The sequence below is a fragment of the Thunnus thynnus genome, chromosome 21, assembly GCF_963924715.1.
Source record: "Thunnus thynnus chromosome 21, fThuThy2.1, whole genome shotgun sequence".
Classification (NCBI taxonomy): domain Eukaryota; kingdom Metazoa; phylum Chordata; class Actinopteri; order Scombriformes; family Scombridae; genus Thunnus; species Thunnus thynnus.
Genome location: NC_089537.1, coordinates 10468279 through 10485594, shown reverse-complemented (window position 1 = coordinate 10485594; position 17316 = coordinate 10468279). Strand labels below are relative to the sequence as shown.

The following is a 17316-nucleotide window of genomic DNA, read 5'->3' as shown; positions in this document are numbered from 1 at the left end:
ACAAAGGCACTGTTTCCGAGGTGACTGCAATCTACTGGATGCGCTTTGTTTATCTCACAATTTTTAATACACTAGACACTGTTTTGCACAAAAATCCCAAGAGGAGAGGTATTTCTGAGTAGATGAAATTGACCCATCTGACAAAACAACAACAACGTGGGAAGGCGTTTAGTTGAATCATAAATGAAAGTCTCGTCTGTCTGCATTCGTAACAGTTCTGGCTTTTTATACAGATGACTCACTGTCTGGCAGGACAAGTTGATTGCAGAAATGTGGAGGTGTGCTTAATAAAGTCGGCGCTGCATATGATTTGAATACTAATTGTTTTCTCACTCACCGCAGGCCACTTTATGTTTATATTGAAGAACAGCAGCAGTCTTTATCCAAGGGCTGTTCTCCGAGGACCGTGGTTCCAACAGTCGGCCTCCGGGTGCACCATGACCTTCTGGTGAGAGTCACTCTGTAGCTTCCCTCTCCACTCTATAAAGCTGTTCAACATGACTCTAGATCATCAAAACCAGACTTATCCTCTGTAAATCCACCTGTATTTTTAGACTTGTTCCAACGCTTGTTTTCCCCCTCCTCTGTATCGTTCTCTCATTCTTCCGCCCATCATTTCACCTGTCTCTGCTCTGCTTTCTCCGCATTTCTTTTATTTCACAGTCACACACAATGAGAGGACGTGTATCTGAACCTGTCATGTTTTGACAATTTTATGCCCCCTGAAGGTTTATGTCAAATGTCAGATTATATTTTTCCTGCTTGGTGATTGGAGAGGCACTCTTGGCAGAAAAAAGGCTAGAGATTTATAAATTTTATTTTTTCTACAGAGCACAGTAAGCAAAAGCCCTCATGTATCATGTCAAGCAAGCATATGCATTTTACAAGAGGAATCAGTGATTTATCTGGTGTGAGGAGATAATTTTAGAAGTATAATATCGCAGGATACACACATTTCAGTGCTAAAATATTACTGTTAGTTAAAAATTTAAAGCCTTCACCTCTCATCTCCCTCAGGCATTATAACTCAGGCATATCCGTGGGGGCTGCTGACATGTATCTTCGCATCGATGGAGTTCAAAACAACACCCTCATATGGAGAACTCTGTACGATCAGGGTACAAGCTGGAACCAGGTAACTGTGCAGCTGGGACGCATCACCCAGCCCTTCCAGATCGCTCTGGCTAAAATCAGCCTTGGTGTGTTCGATGGCGTCTCCGCCTTGGACGATGTCACCTTCAAGAACTGCTCGTTGCCCCCCCCGGTGGCGGAGTGTCCCCAGCACACACATTTCCATTGTGTGCATACCAACGCATGTGTGGAGCACTTTCAGCTGTGTGACCTTGTGGATGACTGCGGGGATGGATCAGATGAGGAAGGATGCTGTAAGAGTCTCTTTTGTCCCTTTCAGTGCTGGAAAAAGCACTCAGATCCTTTAGTACCGAACTACAATGTATCACTGGTATAAGTCCTACACTCAAAGTCCTATTTAACTATTAAGTATTATCAACAATATGTACATAAAGTATCAAAGATAAAAGTACTTCAGAAAAAAACCATCTTGTGAGTGATATATTATTATATATTACATAACTAGATTGTTAATACTGATGCAACAATGTGTAAGAAGCATTTTACTGTTGTAACTGGTTGAGGTGGGGCTAGTGTATCTATTTTATATACAGTTATATGAAGTCTAGTCCAGTGGTTCTCAACCTACGGGTCAGGCCCCCAGATAAATCGGAGGGCTCCTCAGATGATTAATGGAGCAGGAAAGAAGAAAAAACAAAGTTGTATTATATATATTTGTGTTGATTTTTGTTGATTTTTAACGGACATTTAAATTAAACCGTCTTAGAAGTTTAATGGATTAATCACTCTTTGGTGGAACTGCTAACAACTCATGGACATTTATCTGAGACGTGACGTTAGGAACAAGTGGTTTAATCTTTAACAATGCACTATATTTTATGAGGTTATTGTGTGTTTTTTTATATCTTAAACTGAAACGTGAATGTTAATTATATCTGTCAAATAAATGTTGTTGAGTAAATACTATGATATTTAACTCTGAAATGTAGTGCTGTAGAAGTATAAAGTGGCTGAAAATGGATACAAGTTACCCCAAATTGTACTTAAGTACAATACCTCAGTAAATGTATTTAGTTTCTTTCCACCACTGAAAATATTGAAGTTGTTTGTATTTCTGCTCGCGGATGATGTAGTGCTGTTGTAACTTGGCTGTCAGTGGGACTTGTGTTGTTTGTTGGCTGCGGTGAAATTCACTCTCCTGTCATATCTCATAGCTCCAGAGCTGCAGTGTAACTTTGAGCACGGGCTGTGCAGTTGGAAACAGGAGCAGAGTGGAGGAGATGTGTTTGACTGGACCCGGATCCAAGGCCCCACTCCGTCCTTTAACACAGGGCCCTGGAAGGACCACACAGTGGGCACCAGCTATGGCCACTACCTCTACATCGAGTCCTCTGTGCCCCAGGAGTTCAAGGACACAGCTGTGCTACTGAGCCGAGTCTTCCAACCCACCCACCGGCGTGGCAAGGACCCGTCCAGGTCACGCCATCATTGTGTTTTCCGCTTCCACTACCACATGTTTGGCTCACATGTGTTCTGTCTGGCTGTGTACCTCCGGACCACCAACACAGGCCGTGGTCACATGCTGTGGGTACGATATGGAGACCAAGGCAACTTATGGCACAGGAAGACTCTCTACCTCACCAGCGCTCGGCCTTTTCAGGTAAGTAATCTCAGGATTTAATGCTCCAGAAATTGATGCGAGGAGTAAAATCTCCTTTAATTTGTGTTTAGGTGTCTGCTTTGTAGAACAGAACTCTGCATGTACATCTTTCTGTCAATAAATGTTATTTCTTATTTTGCAAAAAAAACAGATATCAGGCATCTTCCTTTTCACCACCCTTGCATTTACTTAAAGGGAGAAATACTACAATGTAAAAATGCTCCATTACAAGTCAAAAGTCTTCTTTATTGTATTTTATATTATATATCTTACATTAGTAGATTATTATTACTGATGCTGTAGCCTTTAAGCAGTATTTTAATTATGTAGCTGTTTAAAGTGGAGTTCAATGTGTAACAAGGCATTATATTTTAAAAGGTGATCATGTTTTGTTTGTAAAATCTCATTCTGCAAAGTAATTAATAACTATTCGCTGTCAAATAAATGTAGTTGATAGAAAGAGCAACATTTCCCTGTGAATGTAGTGGAGTACAAATATATTGCAAGTATCATAAAACTGAAATACAGTTAAGTTAAATGTCTCAAAGTCCTACTCACTGTATGTTCAGTACATGAGAAAATGTACTTTGTTACTTAACTCTATACCAATAATATTATAAACTCTAGTACTATAAAATATGTTTATTCACATCACATCTCGTTCTGAATCATTTGCATTCAGTTCCCTTGTGTAATCAAAGATAGACATGCAGCCATAAGCTGCAGGTAAACACAGCTCCCTGACAGGCAGCAATGAAAGTCTAGTGGAGCAAAGAGTCTGTATTTAAGAGTGCGCTCCAGCATTGCACGATGAAGATCTATTTAATAGCTCCACGGCTCGACATCGATCCCTCAAGATGGATGTTCTGTTGTCATTACTCATGAGTTAGTATAAGTTGACAGGCAGTTAAAGACTTTTCCTCCATTATGGCATTGAAAACAGGAGCTCTATTTGTCAAGTTAATTGACTGCAGAAAGGGTAAAAATGGGGGAAAAAAAGAGACAACGATGAATTAAATGCAGCCAGACTGATCCATTTGCTTGAACAGTGGGGATGTAGCCACGAAATGACAGAACATGCTGATGTGACATCAAGATAGTCAATTGTACCAACATACTCATTCTGAATTTGCATTGAGATTTAATGTGACCAATTTAACCAAAACTAATGCACATTTCCACTGTGAAAATAACAACGTATCAGCTTAAAGAACAACTAGAGAACATGAAAAACAGATTGATGCAAAATGAAAACAACAATGAGCTGATGAGGAGCATTAAAGTTAATTAAATTGTTTCCAAGACAACTTGTTTGCCCAGGCAGCCAGTGGAAATGGCTGATTACTGGAAAAATATATCAAACCATGTTTGCAAAACACTGCTGCTCGAATCATGCTAATGTGCAGTAAATACTCGCACGGTGCCTCTTCCAGATAGCCTTGTTGGTTAAATATGCCAAACACTGCACATGTGTGCTGTGCTGATTACTACAATAACAGCACTATCAGCAAAAAAACACATTTCCTTCACTTTAAAGGTTCAAGCTGTTTTCTTTGCAACGTCATATCAGACTCTTCATCCTATATTTCCAAATGATGTTTCTCCCCTTGGCGATGACACAAAATCAACAAGCCAGGTGATATATCTAAATATCTGAAGCAATAATCTTTCAGCTAATGATTTGCTGCATTGGAAGTCAGTGATAAAACTTAAAATTCAGTAAATGTAACAAAACTCAATGACAAGCAAGACTTCAACAGTATTAGAAAAAAAAAAGCGGTAGGTACCTTGGAATTTTGAGACCATTTTGGTGTTTTGGTTTTGTATGTAAATTACAATAGAATAGTTTTCTGAATGTAGACAATAGACCACTTTGACACAGGTGTAATTAATAACTTTAATGATGGCTGCATTCAAGTGTTCCAGTGACCGGGTCCTGCTATTATGCATGCATGCTCACTGGGACACTTAAATGGAACTGATCGGTGTCGTTAATGTTATTAGTTAAACCTGCGTGTTTCCTACAATGACAATTTAAAACGTCTGTTGTGTAAAAGGTCAACTGGGTACAATCATGCACAGCATCATGGTTATACCGTAAGAAGGGGTTTTGAAATATATATTTTTGTGTTTTGTTGCAGGTATATTGTCAAAGATGTTTTTATTGAGCAGTTTGGTTCATATACAGATGACAGTGAGTCAGTTGCTCAGTTTATAAACCCAAAGGACATTTTACTAAACTGCATGACTACTATCTTTAAACACACATATTTCTCCATATATGCAGAAAAAAGTAAAGTGATTGTTAACCTCCCTAAAACTTTTATTGTAGTTTAGTTCTGTTACTGTGAATCCCTACTTATATAGTTGACACACACATTTGGAAATGGATTAACAAACAGCTTGTGCAACCCAGCCTTGAACAATTAGTATGAGATGTTTTTGGATTTTGTTTCATTTTCTTTGTTGCCAGATTTTGATCGAAGGTACCGTTGGAGATGATTTCAATGGAGACATCGCCATCGATGACCTTTCCTTCCTGGACTGTGTCCCATACGAAGGTAAATTATTATGCCATTACACAAAAGATGATCTTGCACTTTTTAGGTCCTTATTGGTGTTTTCCTGAGACCCTGTTTGGATTTGTACTTTACCTCGTTGTAGGAGAGCTCCCCACAGCGAATGTCACACCCCCTGCAGTGACCACCACAGCCCCCACTGTCCAGCCCCACAACTGCCCTGATGGAGAGTTTCCATGTGGGCCGTACGACGAGTGCGTTCCCCAAACCAAAGTGTGTGACTTCAGAAAGGACTGTTCTGATGGCTCTGATGAAATGAACTGTGGTAAAGTATTGTCTTTTCTTCTCTCAGAATGGCTGCATAGTCAAACAATCACAGTTCTTTAATTATATCACTGTTTTTCACACTGTTTCTATTAATTTACCATTTCTCTTTCTCCAGTGAAGGAGTGGTGCGGTTTTGAAGATGGTGACACTTGTGGTTGGAAGGACATCGACCCCTCTTTGGTCCCCATTCATGCATTTCGCTGGTCACCTGACCAAGGGGAAAGCATTCATGATGGAGAGCAGTACCATCGTCCAATTAATGACCACACCCTGTGAGTACCATCAAAAACGTTTATGTTACAGTAATATCTTTAAGGCTGAAACAACTAGTCAATCAACTGACAAAAAATGAATCTGCAACTTGGCCTTAGTATGTTTCTGAAGCAAAAATACCAATTACTCTGAGAATTTGATACTAGTGAATTGAATATTTAGGTTTTTGACTATTGGATAAAACAAACACTTTTTATTGACGAAAAGATAGATATCTAGATAGAAAATAATTGGAAGATTGATCAGTATCATTGTTATCATTATAATTATATATTTTATATAATTATAGTTTGTTTCAGCCCTAATTATCGTACTATGAATGAATCTTAATATTCTCTGATTTCAGCTTCTCCAGTTATAAGAATCTGATGCTAGTACATTGAATATCTTTTGTTTTTAGACTATTGGTTGGATAACAAAAAACACATTTTCTGACATTTTATAGAAAAAAGATTAACAGTTAATAAAGAAAGAAAGATTGACAGGTATGAAAATAATCATATCTTACTGATTTACTGAGATTAAACTCTAATTCTTGGATAATCTTTAAATATAGCAATTATCCCTCTGTCCCTGGAATGATAAAAAATGTAGAAGAGCTAACTAGCAGAGAGGGTAGAAAGTTGAATTTCATGTAATTAGTGTCTTGCCTTGCAAACTTCGGGGAAAATTGCTCCCTTTTTATGCATTACCATTTTTTACTTACTCACTAAAAGCAAAGACATTAGGTGAAAAAAATTGACTGTGAGGCTGAGTGAGTATGTGGATAGACAGTGACCCGATTGTCCTTATCTCTGTTTTATTGAGTGGACGGTGAGAGCAGAAAATGGCGGTGCACTTTGACCACTACTTTTCAGTAATTTCTTCCCTCAGCCAGAATTGCAGACACTATCTTCTTTCATAACCTCTCCGTCTGTCTGCAGCTCTTCACTCCTGCAGCAGCCTTGACTGCCGCTCAGTTGATAAGGCATGAGTAAAATGGAAAGAGGGAGCTGTGTCTTATTTAACCCAAGCGGAGTCACACGTCTTATGATAATTTAATAAAGTGAAGAGGTTGGAGCAGATATAAACGAGAGCGTTATACAGATTAGGCCAGTGAAGGCAATTATACCACTACTCATCTTAAACGTCTCATAGGCACTGTTGTTGGTGGGCAGCTTTGTGATTGACAGTTTATAGCTGGCTGAACAGAGATGTTATCAGTAACGGTAAGTCAAATCTTGCCATAACTGAAAGAAGAGGTGGCAAGAGCTATGAAACAAAAAGTTGTGAAAAGTTACATTTTTCTTCAGACTTACAAGAAGTCAGTGTAAGGACAATATGCCGAGGACAGCGTCTGGAACAAAATAGGTGAATTTAATTAAAAGTTTAGTGAATTTCATAATACAAGATAGAGCAGACTTCTTTCAAATATATAAAATTCACAAAACAGAAAACACGTATGCATTCCAGGAAAAAGGGTGCTCTTCTTCAAAAATATATACATCAGTCCCTTAAAGTAGAGTTCTGCTTGCTCAGGCCTAAAACTGAGACCCTGGTCCTGCAGAATTTGAGACCCAAACCCGACCTGAGACCCGAGCTATATGTTTGTTATTATAAAAAATATTTCTCCTTCAATCCTTTGGCAAGTCTTCCTCACATATAAAAAATAACTAATCTGACAACAGACCAACACAGAATATGTCATGGTGCCCCACCAGCAAAAAACACACAGCGTTATAACTTCTACCAGCTGATTAGCAGTACAGGTTTAGTAGCAGTAGCAATACAAAAAATGCAGTAAACTACCAGTATGTAACACTGCAGCATCTCAAAATCAAATGAATGTGGCTGTTAAACCCAAAACGTCTGTCCCAGCTGATCTTGACAACAGTCCAAACAGTTATAATCCAGAACAGAACTGTGCAGGTAATCATGATGCTTTTTAAGAGTTGTGGAGGTTTGTATCTGTAGTCACAACAATCATAATGTTTCCACAATGCAATGGCTTTCCCCTCAAACCTTTCGGGATTTTAAGAGGCTCCCCTTTTGCAAGTATTTGATTCATTACATGCATTACCGACCACTCTGTCTCTGTTCCCGCTTCCCAGTGGGCAATCTACTTTCAACGCACTGACACAGATGATTGGCAGAGAGTCAAAGAGAGAGAGAATGATCATTTTCTTATTAAATTACGTTTGAAAATACTCTAACTTGAGCCCGACCCAAGTCTAAAGCTTTATGCAATAAAACAACCTGCTGAGTTCGGGTCAGGATGCTAAACTCTAACTCAAAGTAGAAAAAGATGGCACACATGAAAGCAATGAGTGTCTCTGTCTGTTCATGTTTTATTAAAACATGCCTGCTAACATGGTTCAACCCCAGAACATGAGTGGCCTTTAAAAGCAGATCACTTATACACAAGAAAATCAAAATAATTACACAATTATGACATTGCTCTGTACTTACTGTCTTTCCTGTTATAGAGGCAACCGGGAAGGTTGGTATATGTGTGCGGACAGTTCAAACGGTGGCTATGGTCATACCACTGACCTCCAGACACCTGTCATCTCCTCCACTGGGCCACAGTGCACCCTGGTCTTCTGGTACTACATGAGCGGATTCACTGTGGGATCGCTGCAGGTGAGAAGAGCGTGCATATTCAGCAGGAGAATAATTTAGCACTCACTGCAAAAGAGTTTCAACAGCATCCTCACATCTATTGTTTGTACGTTATTTGCAGGTGTTGCTGAAGTACGGAAACGTCACTCATAAGGTTTGGTCTCAGAATGGTAACCAAGGCAACAAATGGAGACGAGGAGAAGTTTTTATAGGGTTATCAAATAACTTCCAGGTCTGTAAATGATTTTGTTACTGAAAATTACTTCCAGGTGTGCTTAAAGCAGATTAAAAGCAATTAAATGGTTCATGTAAAATGTGTTTAATCAGTAATATTGCATTAAATGTCTGTCACAAAGATTTTTACCGATGTCTCTTTGGTTGTAATACATCATTTATAAGAGCTGCAACTTATATGATACATTTTCTAGTGTCTAAAATGTTAAAATGCCAAAATAACTTGACTCATAATGGATGTATCAAGAAGCAGCTTATCAAGAAAAGTTGTATGATGACCCACATAATTATCAGGGAACATAATTGCTTCTATCATTGACAGAGGCGTCAGCAGGAATGTGTCAATATCACATAAAATGCTTTACATTTTGGGATTTATGTGCGATAATATACATTTCAGTGAGGAAGCCGCTTGACATGATGTCTGTTCTATTATCATTTTTACAATCATTCAGACATTCAGTTTGATCTAAAGGACGGCCTCTCGTATGTCTGTGCACATCAGTGTAAATGGCCTGATATCAGTAAAGGCAGGCTAAATTAGACACGCAGACTTGATGATCAATGATGAATTGATTGAGTCTAAGTGAGTCTAATGAGTCTTAAGTTGTGATTGTGACAGTAATCAGAGTTGCAGTCTCTTGATGGTGCCCACCTGCTGAGGTTACTCCAGGTCAGTATGACCACACACAAACAGAGTCCTCGGTGGCTTGATTGCGGGGGAACTGTCATCACTTTGACCAAACACCATGGCCTTTGCACATTTTCACTGATGCACGTTAACCTTTGTCAGACCAGATGGAATCAGATGCACACTGATGGTACAATCAGCAGCTGAAGGGCCTTTTTACACAGAGCTACTAAGAGCCTCTTTTTTTAGCCTCGGAGAGATTCCAAGTGCCCTTTTTCTTCCTCTGACTGAGCTCTTCACCAACTGTCTGCTCCGAAATGCACTGTAGCATGACTCATTAGGACAGTAGCTATTGGCCTTTGTTTCAATGCTTTGTCTGATGCTGGTGTCACATTTACAAAGTGGGATTATATTTATGTGACAGTCCGGACTAAAAGCTGATCTTGTTGTTTGTCAGGTGGTATTCAGAGCTAAGCGAGGGATCAGCTACATGGGCGATCTGGTGATAGATGATGTCAGCTTCCTGGACTGCTCCCCTCCGCTGCCTTCGGACCAGCCGTGTACTCCTGAGCAGTACGCCTGCGCCAATGGCCACTGCATCACCCAGGACAACCTGTGTGACTTCATTAACCACTGTGGGGACAACTCTGACGAAGACCCCTACATCTGCAGTGAGGCCTCCTCTAATGTCTGACTGATGACACCTGGCGGAAGATTAATTTTGAGAACCTGGATTGATTTCTTTTTTTATTGCTCTCTTTCAGAGGGCTTTAGCGGACGCTGCAGTTTCGAGTTTGACCTCTGTTCCTGGCTCCAGTGCCGACAGGATGACTTTGATTGGTTGATCAAAGCCGGCAGCACTCCAACAGTTGGCACCGGGCCATCGAGTGACCACACCTTGAGAGACCCCTCCGGGCATTATCTCTACCTGGAGAGCTCTTTCCCTCAGGCAGTCGGAGACACCGCCCGCATTTCAGGACCCTTGCTGAGCCGCAGGAGCTCACAGTGCAAGGTCAGGTCAAGGTCAAAGTGCAGAAGACAGCTGGTCAGGTGGCAGTTACATGCAGGTTATGAATTATAGATTCGGGAGCAGTCATTTGATCAATACTGTATGGTTTTGTGTAAGTCAGTGGGGGTTCACAGCTTAAGCACGCCTCGATTTCCAAGGCTACACTGAAGATTAAATGTTACTTTTACTTAATACTTCGCACATATAAACAAGTAAACGTGATAACATTACTTGAATTTAAGTCCTTGAAGAAACGGGTCGTTATATTGAGAATTTATTTTATTTTTGTCCCCTTAAGTATATATAAGGTAACTTTTTCATGGGGTTCTGCATACACATAAACAAATACAATCTAATAAAAATGTGTTGTAGTAAAAATGGGAATGCAATGCATTTCAAAAATAGATGCGGAACAGATGGAATAAAACAGACACACTAAAAACTGTAGTAAAACATTAGCACTCCTCTGGCTTCCCGGACAAATTATATTGGTGAATATAATTTGAAAGCTTCCTGCAGTTTATCTCTTTTTTTTAGGGGACAAAAAAAGCAAAGATGTATTGTGTTACCATGACTTATTTTTACCTAGATAAACATACTGGATACGTTTATTTTACAGTAAAAGTCGTATTCTGTGTTCTAATGACCTTAGGGGGATCATGAGGGAGTGGAAACTGTGTTATAGATTAATACCAATTTAATTTTAGATTACAAAACTGAACACAAACAGGCATAAAATGTCTGTCCTTCTTAGTAGAGATAAACGCTTCCTTAAGGAAATTGGCATGAAGAGCTGAATTGAACACTATTTTGACCAAATTTCAACAGATAAGACTGAATTGCTTGCAGCTACATTTGGAAATGTGTTTAAACAAAACTGGCAATTAGAAATTTAGTGTATGTGCTTGTACAGTCATTATTCTGGCTGTATGTGTGTGTGTGTGTGTGTGTGCGCAAATGCAAAAGAAAGCAGCCAAAGAAGACTTCATACTTCATACATATACATTATTATGTATATGTATGAATAATGTATGAATAATACATTATTTAGAAACAGTTATGCAAATAAAAAACCTTTATTTAAAACACCCAAATTACAAAATATATTTTTCTTCGACTGGTAGCTACAAAATCAGTTATTATGTAAGATTTCCACACTGTTATGATGTAACTGAGAGGAAATTGAATATCAATGTGGGAATATTTTGTACCATCTGCACACTTTGCCAGCCAGTAACGTATTTTGACATATTTTTCATTTTCTGTCCTTTGTCTAGATGCGTTTCTACTTTCACATGTCTGGCGACGGCATCGGGACCCTCAGTGTGTTCAGGAAGAGTGAAGGGCATCTTCATCTGCTGTTGAACCTGACGGGAGACCAGGGCAACTACTGGCAGATGAGGGAGATCCCGCTGAACTACACCAAAGACTTCCAGGTCATGTTTGAGGGCAAGGTGGGCCGAAGTTCAAAGGGTGACATCTGCCTGGATGACATCACCTTTTCTCCAGAGTGTCTGCTCGCCTCCTCAGCTGGAGAAGAGGAAAACACCCCTCCGCCTCCTACAGGTACACGCTCGTTTCCCTCGTTTCATTTTTGCTGAGCTAACATGTTGTGGGTGTTTGCTGTTTTCTCATGATGCAGCTGCATCCTGCTTCTCGTGTCACAGACCGCCTTATCTCTTTGGGCTTAGCCTACATCAGTCTTGTTATATCTAAATTGAATTCACTATAATCCTGCTTTTTCTGTTTAGTTTTTGTGATTGCTACAGTACTAGTTGTTTCCCCCATTCGTCCAAAGAGGGCAGAGGGGGATGTCTAAGTTTTAATCTAAGTTTTTTGGGGAAAAGTGTTTCCTTGTCTTTGCAGAGAGCTTTGGTTAGCTCAGAAACTGTTTTTTTTATATATAAGCCTGTATAGTACAGCCCAATGAGTGTCCCTGCACTGTAGTGATAACAACAGTGACCTCTGACAGCTTCATTGCAACATAAACTCAAGTTCAAAATTTCAGAGTAGCAGTTCAATCCTGCGATACAAAGACCAAGCTTCAACAAGACACTTTCCTTGCCAAACAAGAATTCAAAAACTTGGCTTGTTCAAACTGCACTAATAATGAAAAAACATAATGTTTCTGCCAAAGACTGGATGTCCTGATGAAGGCCAGCCTGTAGCTGGAACATATAGGTTTTTAGTATTTTTCCTAATAGAGCGAGCCAGCAAATAACAGATTTTTAATTCTATTGGGACAGGAAGAGTGCTTTGGACTGCACTATTTTTCCTACTTTTATTGTAACTGTACAACTGTATTTTTCTTATATGAGTACAGAAAAGGCTGTCAGTATGAGCAGATCTTGGCTGTAGAGCTGCAAGTACTAAAATTAAAATATCTTCCAGATTTAAGAACAATATTACATTACAAAGATACAGATGACTTTCACTGTAACTGTGAGCTCATATAGGCAGTCAAGAGAATTATTGGCTGCTGGGATATTACAATCTTGTCTTCAGTTTCAAGGCAAAAACTGGCAGTTTCAGAAACCAATGCAATATTCATAATAAAAAGGAAAATAAAACTCAATTTATCTTGCGGGTATGACCAAAATGTCTCTGGGTAACATGATAGAGTGTTGCATGTTTGGGTGTTTAAACCCTTGACAATCCTAAATCTTATGCCCTTATTAAATATAAAAACATATGAAATTAAGGTTTCAGGAAAAGATAGAGTTCCTTCATTATATTTTATGATTAAACAAATCAAATCTTTATTGTCATATGCACAGAGAACAGTCAGTTGCATTGTCCAATGAAATTCTTACTTTGCTTCCTTTCCAGCTGCCATCGATAACAAAACAGAGAATTAAATATAAAACGATGTATACAGACCTTACAAGATAAAAATACAAAACACAATTAGAGACAAACATGCTCACTTAAGAACTGCACCTCATTAGCATCTTGTTTTAACCAGAATTATGTTGAGATTTGACAGAATTGCACAATAAAAATGCTATTTCCTCATGACATAAGGCAGAAATGATGAAAAATTCTCTGTCACAGAAGCTGCTATGGCGAAAATAGTGTCTTAAACATTTGCTTGACTTACTGAGGTAACTGTCCCAAAGTGTTCTATTGTGAAGTGAGCCACATCATTGTCTGTATCTCAGACTTGGGAACTATTCAGCTATTAGAAGTTCCTCTTACATTCTTTATGAGGGAACTCTTTAAGAGGCGAGAGAAAACAAGAGCTGATTTATTGCCAATGTCACTGCGGCTATAATTGGCCTATTAAATGTATTGCCTTTCTCTTGGATGCTGTGGAGAGGAGAGGAGTTTGTAGATTGGATGTGCTTGGAAAGTGGTGAAACAAGCCGTGTGGCACTTGCAAGAGTCTCCTCGTCATTTCATATTGAGCTGAGCCGGAGAAGCTTCTGTGCAGCAGCAGCAGCAGCAGCAGCAGCAGCAGCAGTGTGATGTGTATGGTTTTCCTTACAGCTTTCTCTCTCTCCACTGTCTGAATGTCCCTCTGCATTTGTCTGTATTGGTGCCTACAGTGAAGAGTTAGACTCCCACAGCGCAGGAGCGTTAATCAGTCACTAGAGAGCTCTGAGGTAGCGCAGTCTCGCTGAGATCTAAAATAGGTTTGTGTGCTAATGATGCCTTTGTGTTACTGCTTTTAATTACAATTTAGCATCTCATCGACCGTTTAATATGTGACTCTCCTGCTCTGCCTGCTGCCTTCACTGATGCTGAAAATTTATTTGTCTTGAGCAGCATGACGGCATCAATACCTGCTGAAGCAAATTGCCTATTCTTAAAGATTCAGTTTACCCAAATTACAAATAAATATATCTTCTTGTTGTATATAGCCATACTGATAGTTTTGGTTTTATTTGTTCCAGTTTCGAGATATCAGTAAATGAGATTTATGCCAGCAAAGTGGAGATGAATGGGATTTTGTTTGTGGTGCTGTAGAAGATAATTTTAAAAAATCAACAACAACGTGTCAGAAATGAAGCCTTGTTTACTCCAGATAATCGACAGACCTGACTGTGAACAGTTTTCACTGAAACCGATTCCTCCTAAAGAAATAGTCCGTGTGAAAACTGCTGACAGTGTGTTCTGTGGATTATTCAGAGTAACAGGAACACTGTGTTTGGAAAGAGATGTTGCTGTTGAATGTTTTTTTAAACATGCTGTGAGCTTGGCAAAAAAAAAAAAAAAATTCAACTCCAATGTGTCAAAGTGAAGCCAAGAATCTCAAAAACTGATGCATGGCAAAATACCACAAAAGGAAAGTGAGAAAATATGGTTTCTTTTGGTGAATTAAACCATTACATTAAATGCAGATGTTGTCTAATGATTGAATATGTGCTTCTAACTTACTTTATATGGATTTTATGTTTTATGAATTTAGCTTGCCTACACCATTTGGCAACTACTTGAGGCTAAAGCCAATGTGGGAGTACCTTAAAGTGTAACACCACTGACAGCTGCTAGATGCTGGCCCCACTACACTCCCTTTCAAAAAGCGTCAACTTCTCTCCTGAAATATTAAGTCAATAATGTTTATCGACTCACTATGGTCTTAAGATTTAGAGACTTATAGTAGCTTGGATGTCTACTGTGTGAGTGTTGATTGACAGCTGTGATTGACTGCTTCTCTCCTCGGCTCCGTGAATCGCACTGAGTCAGATTACTTGATTATGATACCTACCCAGTTTAGTTAAATGAACCCAAGTAAGCTACACTTCTACCCAGACTGACTCAAAAACTGCAGTAGCATGAATAATCTTATATACAAACAAGTGATTAACTTAAGCAGAGCAGCTGGCAGCAGCTGTCATAGTGTCTAGTTGAGTTGTGTTGTGTTGGAAAATACTAGACAGAAAAAAACATAGGTAAGGAGAGAGAGCAGAGGATGTGCTTTTTCTTTTTTCATGACAGGATCATTTTCAGAACAAGTAGAAGCAGAGCAAATAAAGCAGGATGGAAATAGAAGGTGAGTCTGGAAAATGAAGTGATTTGAACTGTTTCTTGAAGGTGAAGAGAGGGACTAACACGGCTGCCCTGACAGCGAAGTAAAGTTCATCCCACCGTTCAGAGAGCCAGGAGGAAAACCTGCTCTCTCTGCCTCTTTAGCAGCTGCAGGCTGTGGAGGATGTACAGTAATACTGATGAGGCCAACGACAGCGAGTACTGTAATTATATACTGAAGCCCCTGGGGACATTTTCCTCCACTGGTTCATTCTATAATCCCATCCCATTACATGATAGGGCGAGACCCAATACACACTGCGCACAAGCTCAGGACACACACGTTTTATACGTTTGTCTGAGCATTTTATCTCGGCTTTAACAATTAATTGTTATGATGGGTTGAACACATTCAGAGCCCCTACTCCTCTATATGGTTTAAGCACAGTGCAGTTTGGTTTGCTGTATGTCCTCTTCTTATCACTGGCCTCTGATATCATAATATAATTTTAATCTGCTATGAAAGCATCTGATCCCAGGCTGGATTCTTTATGAGACTTATCAGATATACTGTAAGAGCACTGTGCTGTCACTGTCTATCTTTCTTTCATCTGCCAGGACAAAGGAAGGTAGAGCGAGAAGGACAGCGAGAAAACAACAAAGCTTCAGTTTCATATATTATTGAGAATATTAGAAGAAAATGAGGGCAAAACTGGATCAAACTTGTAAATGAAGTAGAAATGTAAAGATAACATGTCAAAGAGAGAAGAGGTTTCATTTTATCTGTCAAAATTAAGCCAGTCTGTGGCTCTTGAGGGTAAAACTGTGTGAGTTTTTCAAATGCTTGCAGCAGGTGGCAGTGTGCCACCCAGGGTGACTGACCAGCATACAGTATATGAGTACAGTGTGGTGTGAAGGTCACATTGTACACAGCCCTGAAGTTTTCCATGTAACCTGATCAAGATATGTACTGGAATTAATGAGGGCTAAAAATAGAGATATTTTGCCAGTTATCAGTAAGAGCATCATTTCTTTGAAATGAATCCACCTACAGCTTCAGTGTGCTCCCCACCAGGCAGCGAGGCAGCCCAGCTTCACAGTTGGAGGCCGTGGCTTCCTGGCTTCCTACGTGGCTTTGTTGCGGCACATTGCTTCTGGTCCCGTGCATCTGAAGAGGAACAAAGGATTAGGAAGGACTTATACCCCTTTCTCTCCTTTAATTACAGCGACCACCCCTCTTCATCACGCCTCATCTCCCTCTCTAACACTCTCCAAAGCCAAGCACTGACCCCGCTGGAATGCCTGGCGCCAAAAGAAGCAGATTCCAGCCCCCCACAGCACCACCGCCCAATGATACACTGATTCAGGCTTATAGCCCCATGCTCCTTTGTCTTCCAAAGCCTCTTAAAGAGACTCTGATGCTGTATGCAGATGGTCTCCCCACTCTCGAGTTGACTTATGCTCGGAAGTTGATACTAAATTCTTGTGGTGTTGTTAAATCCAGTGAAGCACACAGAAGATGTTTTACTGAAAGAAAACAAACAAAACAGTCTTAACAGTACACATATTTTTTATTGAACTATCCAAATCTTAAAAGGAATGGTTAGATATTTAGGGAAATACACTTATTTGCTTTCTTGGCAAGAGTTAAATGAGAAAACCGATATATCCAATCCTACATCTGTAAGATAAATATGAAGCCACAGCTAGCAGTCAGTTAGCTTAGTTTAGCTTAGCTTAGCAGAAATACAGGAAATAGGGTGAAACACCTAACTTGCCTCTGTCAAAAGAGATTAAAATCTGCCTCCCAGCACATTTTATTTTAAATCTTATCTGTACAAAAACCGCAAGGTGCAGCTTTAAAGGGGCTATGCGCTTGACTATTTCTTTGACAGAAGCAGTGACTTCCTGAAGCCTTGTTTTTAAACTTTTTGTATGGACGAAACAAACAAGATATAACATGTTAATTTGTTAGCTTTAGAGGTGCTGGAAGGCAGAT

General features: G+C 39.6%; 1 protein-coding gene across 2 annotated transcripts in view; it reads left to right on the top strand.

The window, feature by feature from the left end:
* Window positions 1–17316, top strand: part of malrd1 (MAM and LDL receptor class A domain containing 1) — a 62941-nt gene that overhangs the window by 14064 nt on the left and 31561 nt on the right. For both annotated transcript variants that reach the window (XM_067578181.1, XM_067578180.1), the window contains exons 8-18: window positions 343–448; window positions 1018–1385; window positions 2307–2752; window positions 5226–5313; window positions 5417–5596; window positions 5714–5870; window positions 8337–8493; window positions 8594–8704; window positions 9795–10008; window positions 10102–10349; window positions 11624–11912. In XM_067578181.1, coding sequence (XP_067434282.1) covers window positions 343–448; window positions 1018–1385; window positions 2307–2752; window positions 5226–5313; window positions 5417–5596; window positions 5714–5870; window positions 8337–8493; window positions 8594–8704; window positions 9795–10008; window positions 10102–10349; window positions 11624–11912 — 2364 coding nt within the window. The remainder of the gene's footprint in view (window positions 1–342; window positions 449–1017; window positions 1386–2306; window positions 2753–5225; window positions 5314–5416; window positions 5597–5713; window positions 5871–8336; window positions 8494–8593; window positions 8705–9794; window positions 10009–10101; window positions 10350–11623; window positions 11913–17316) is intronic.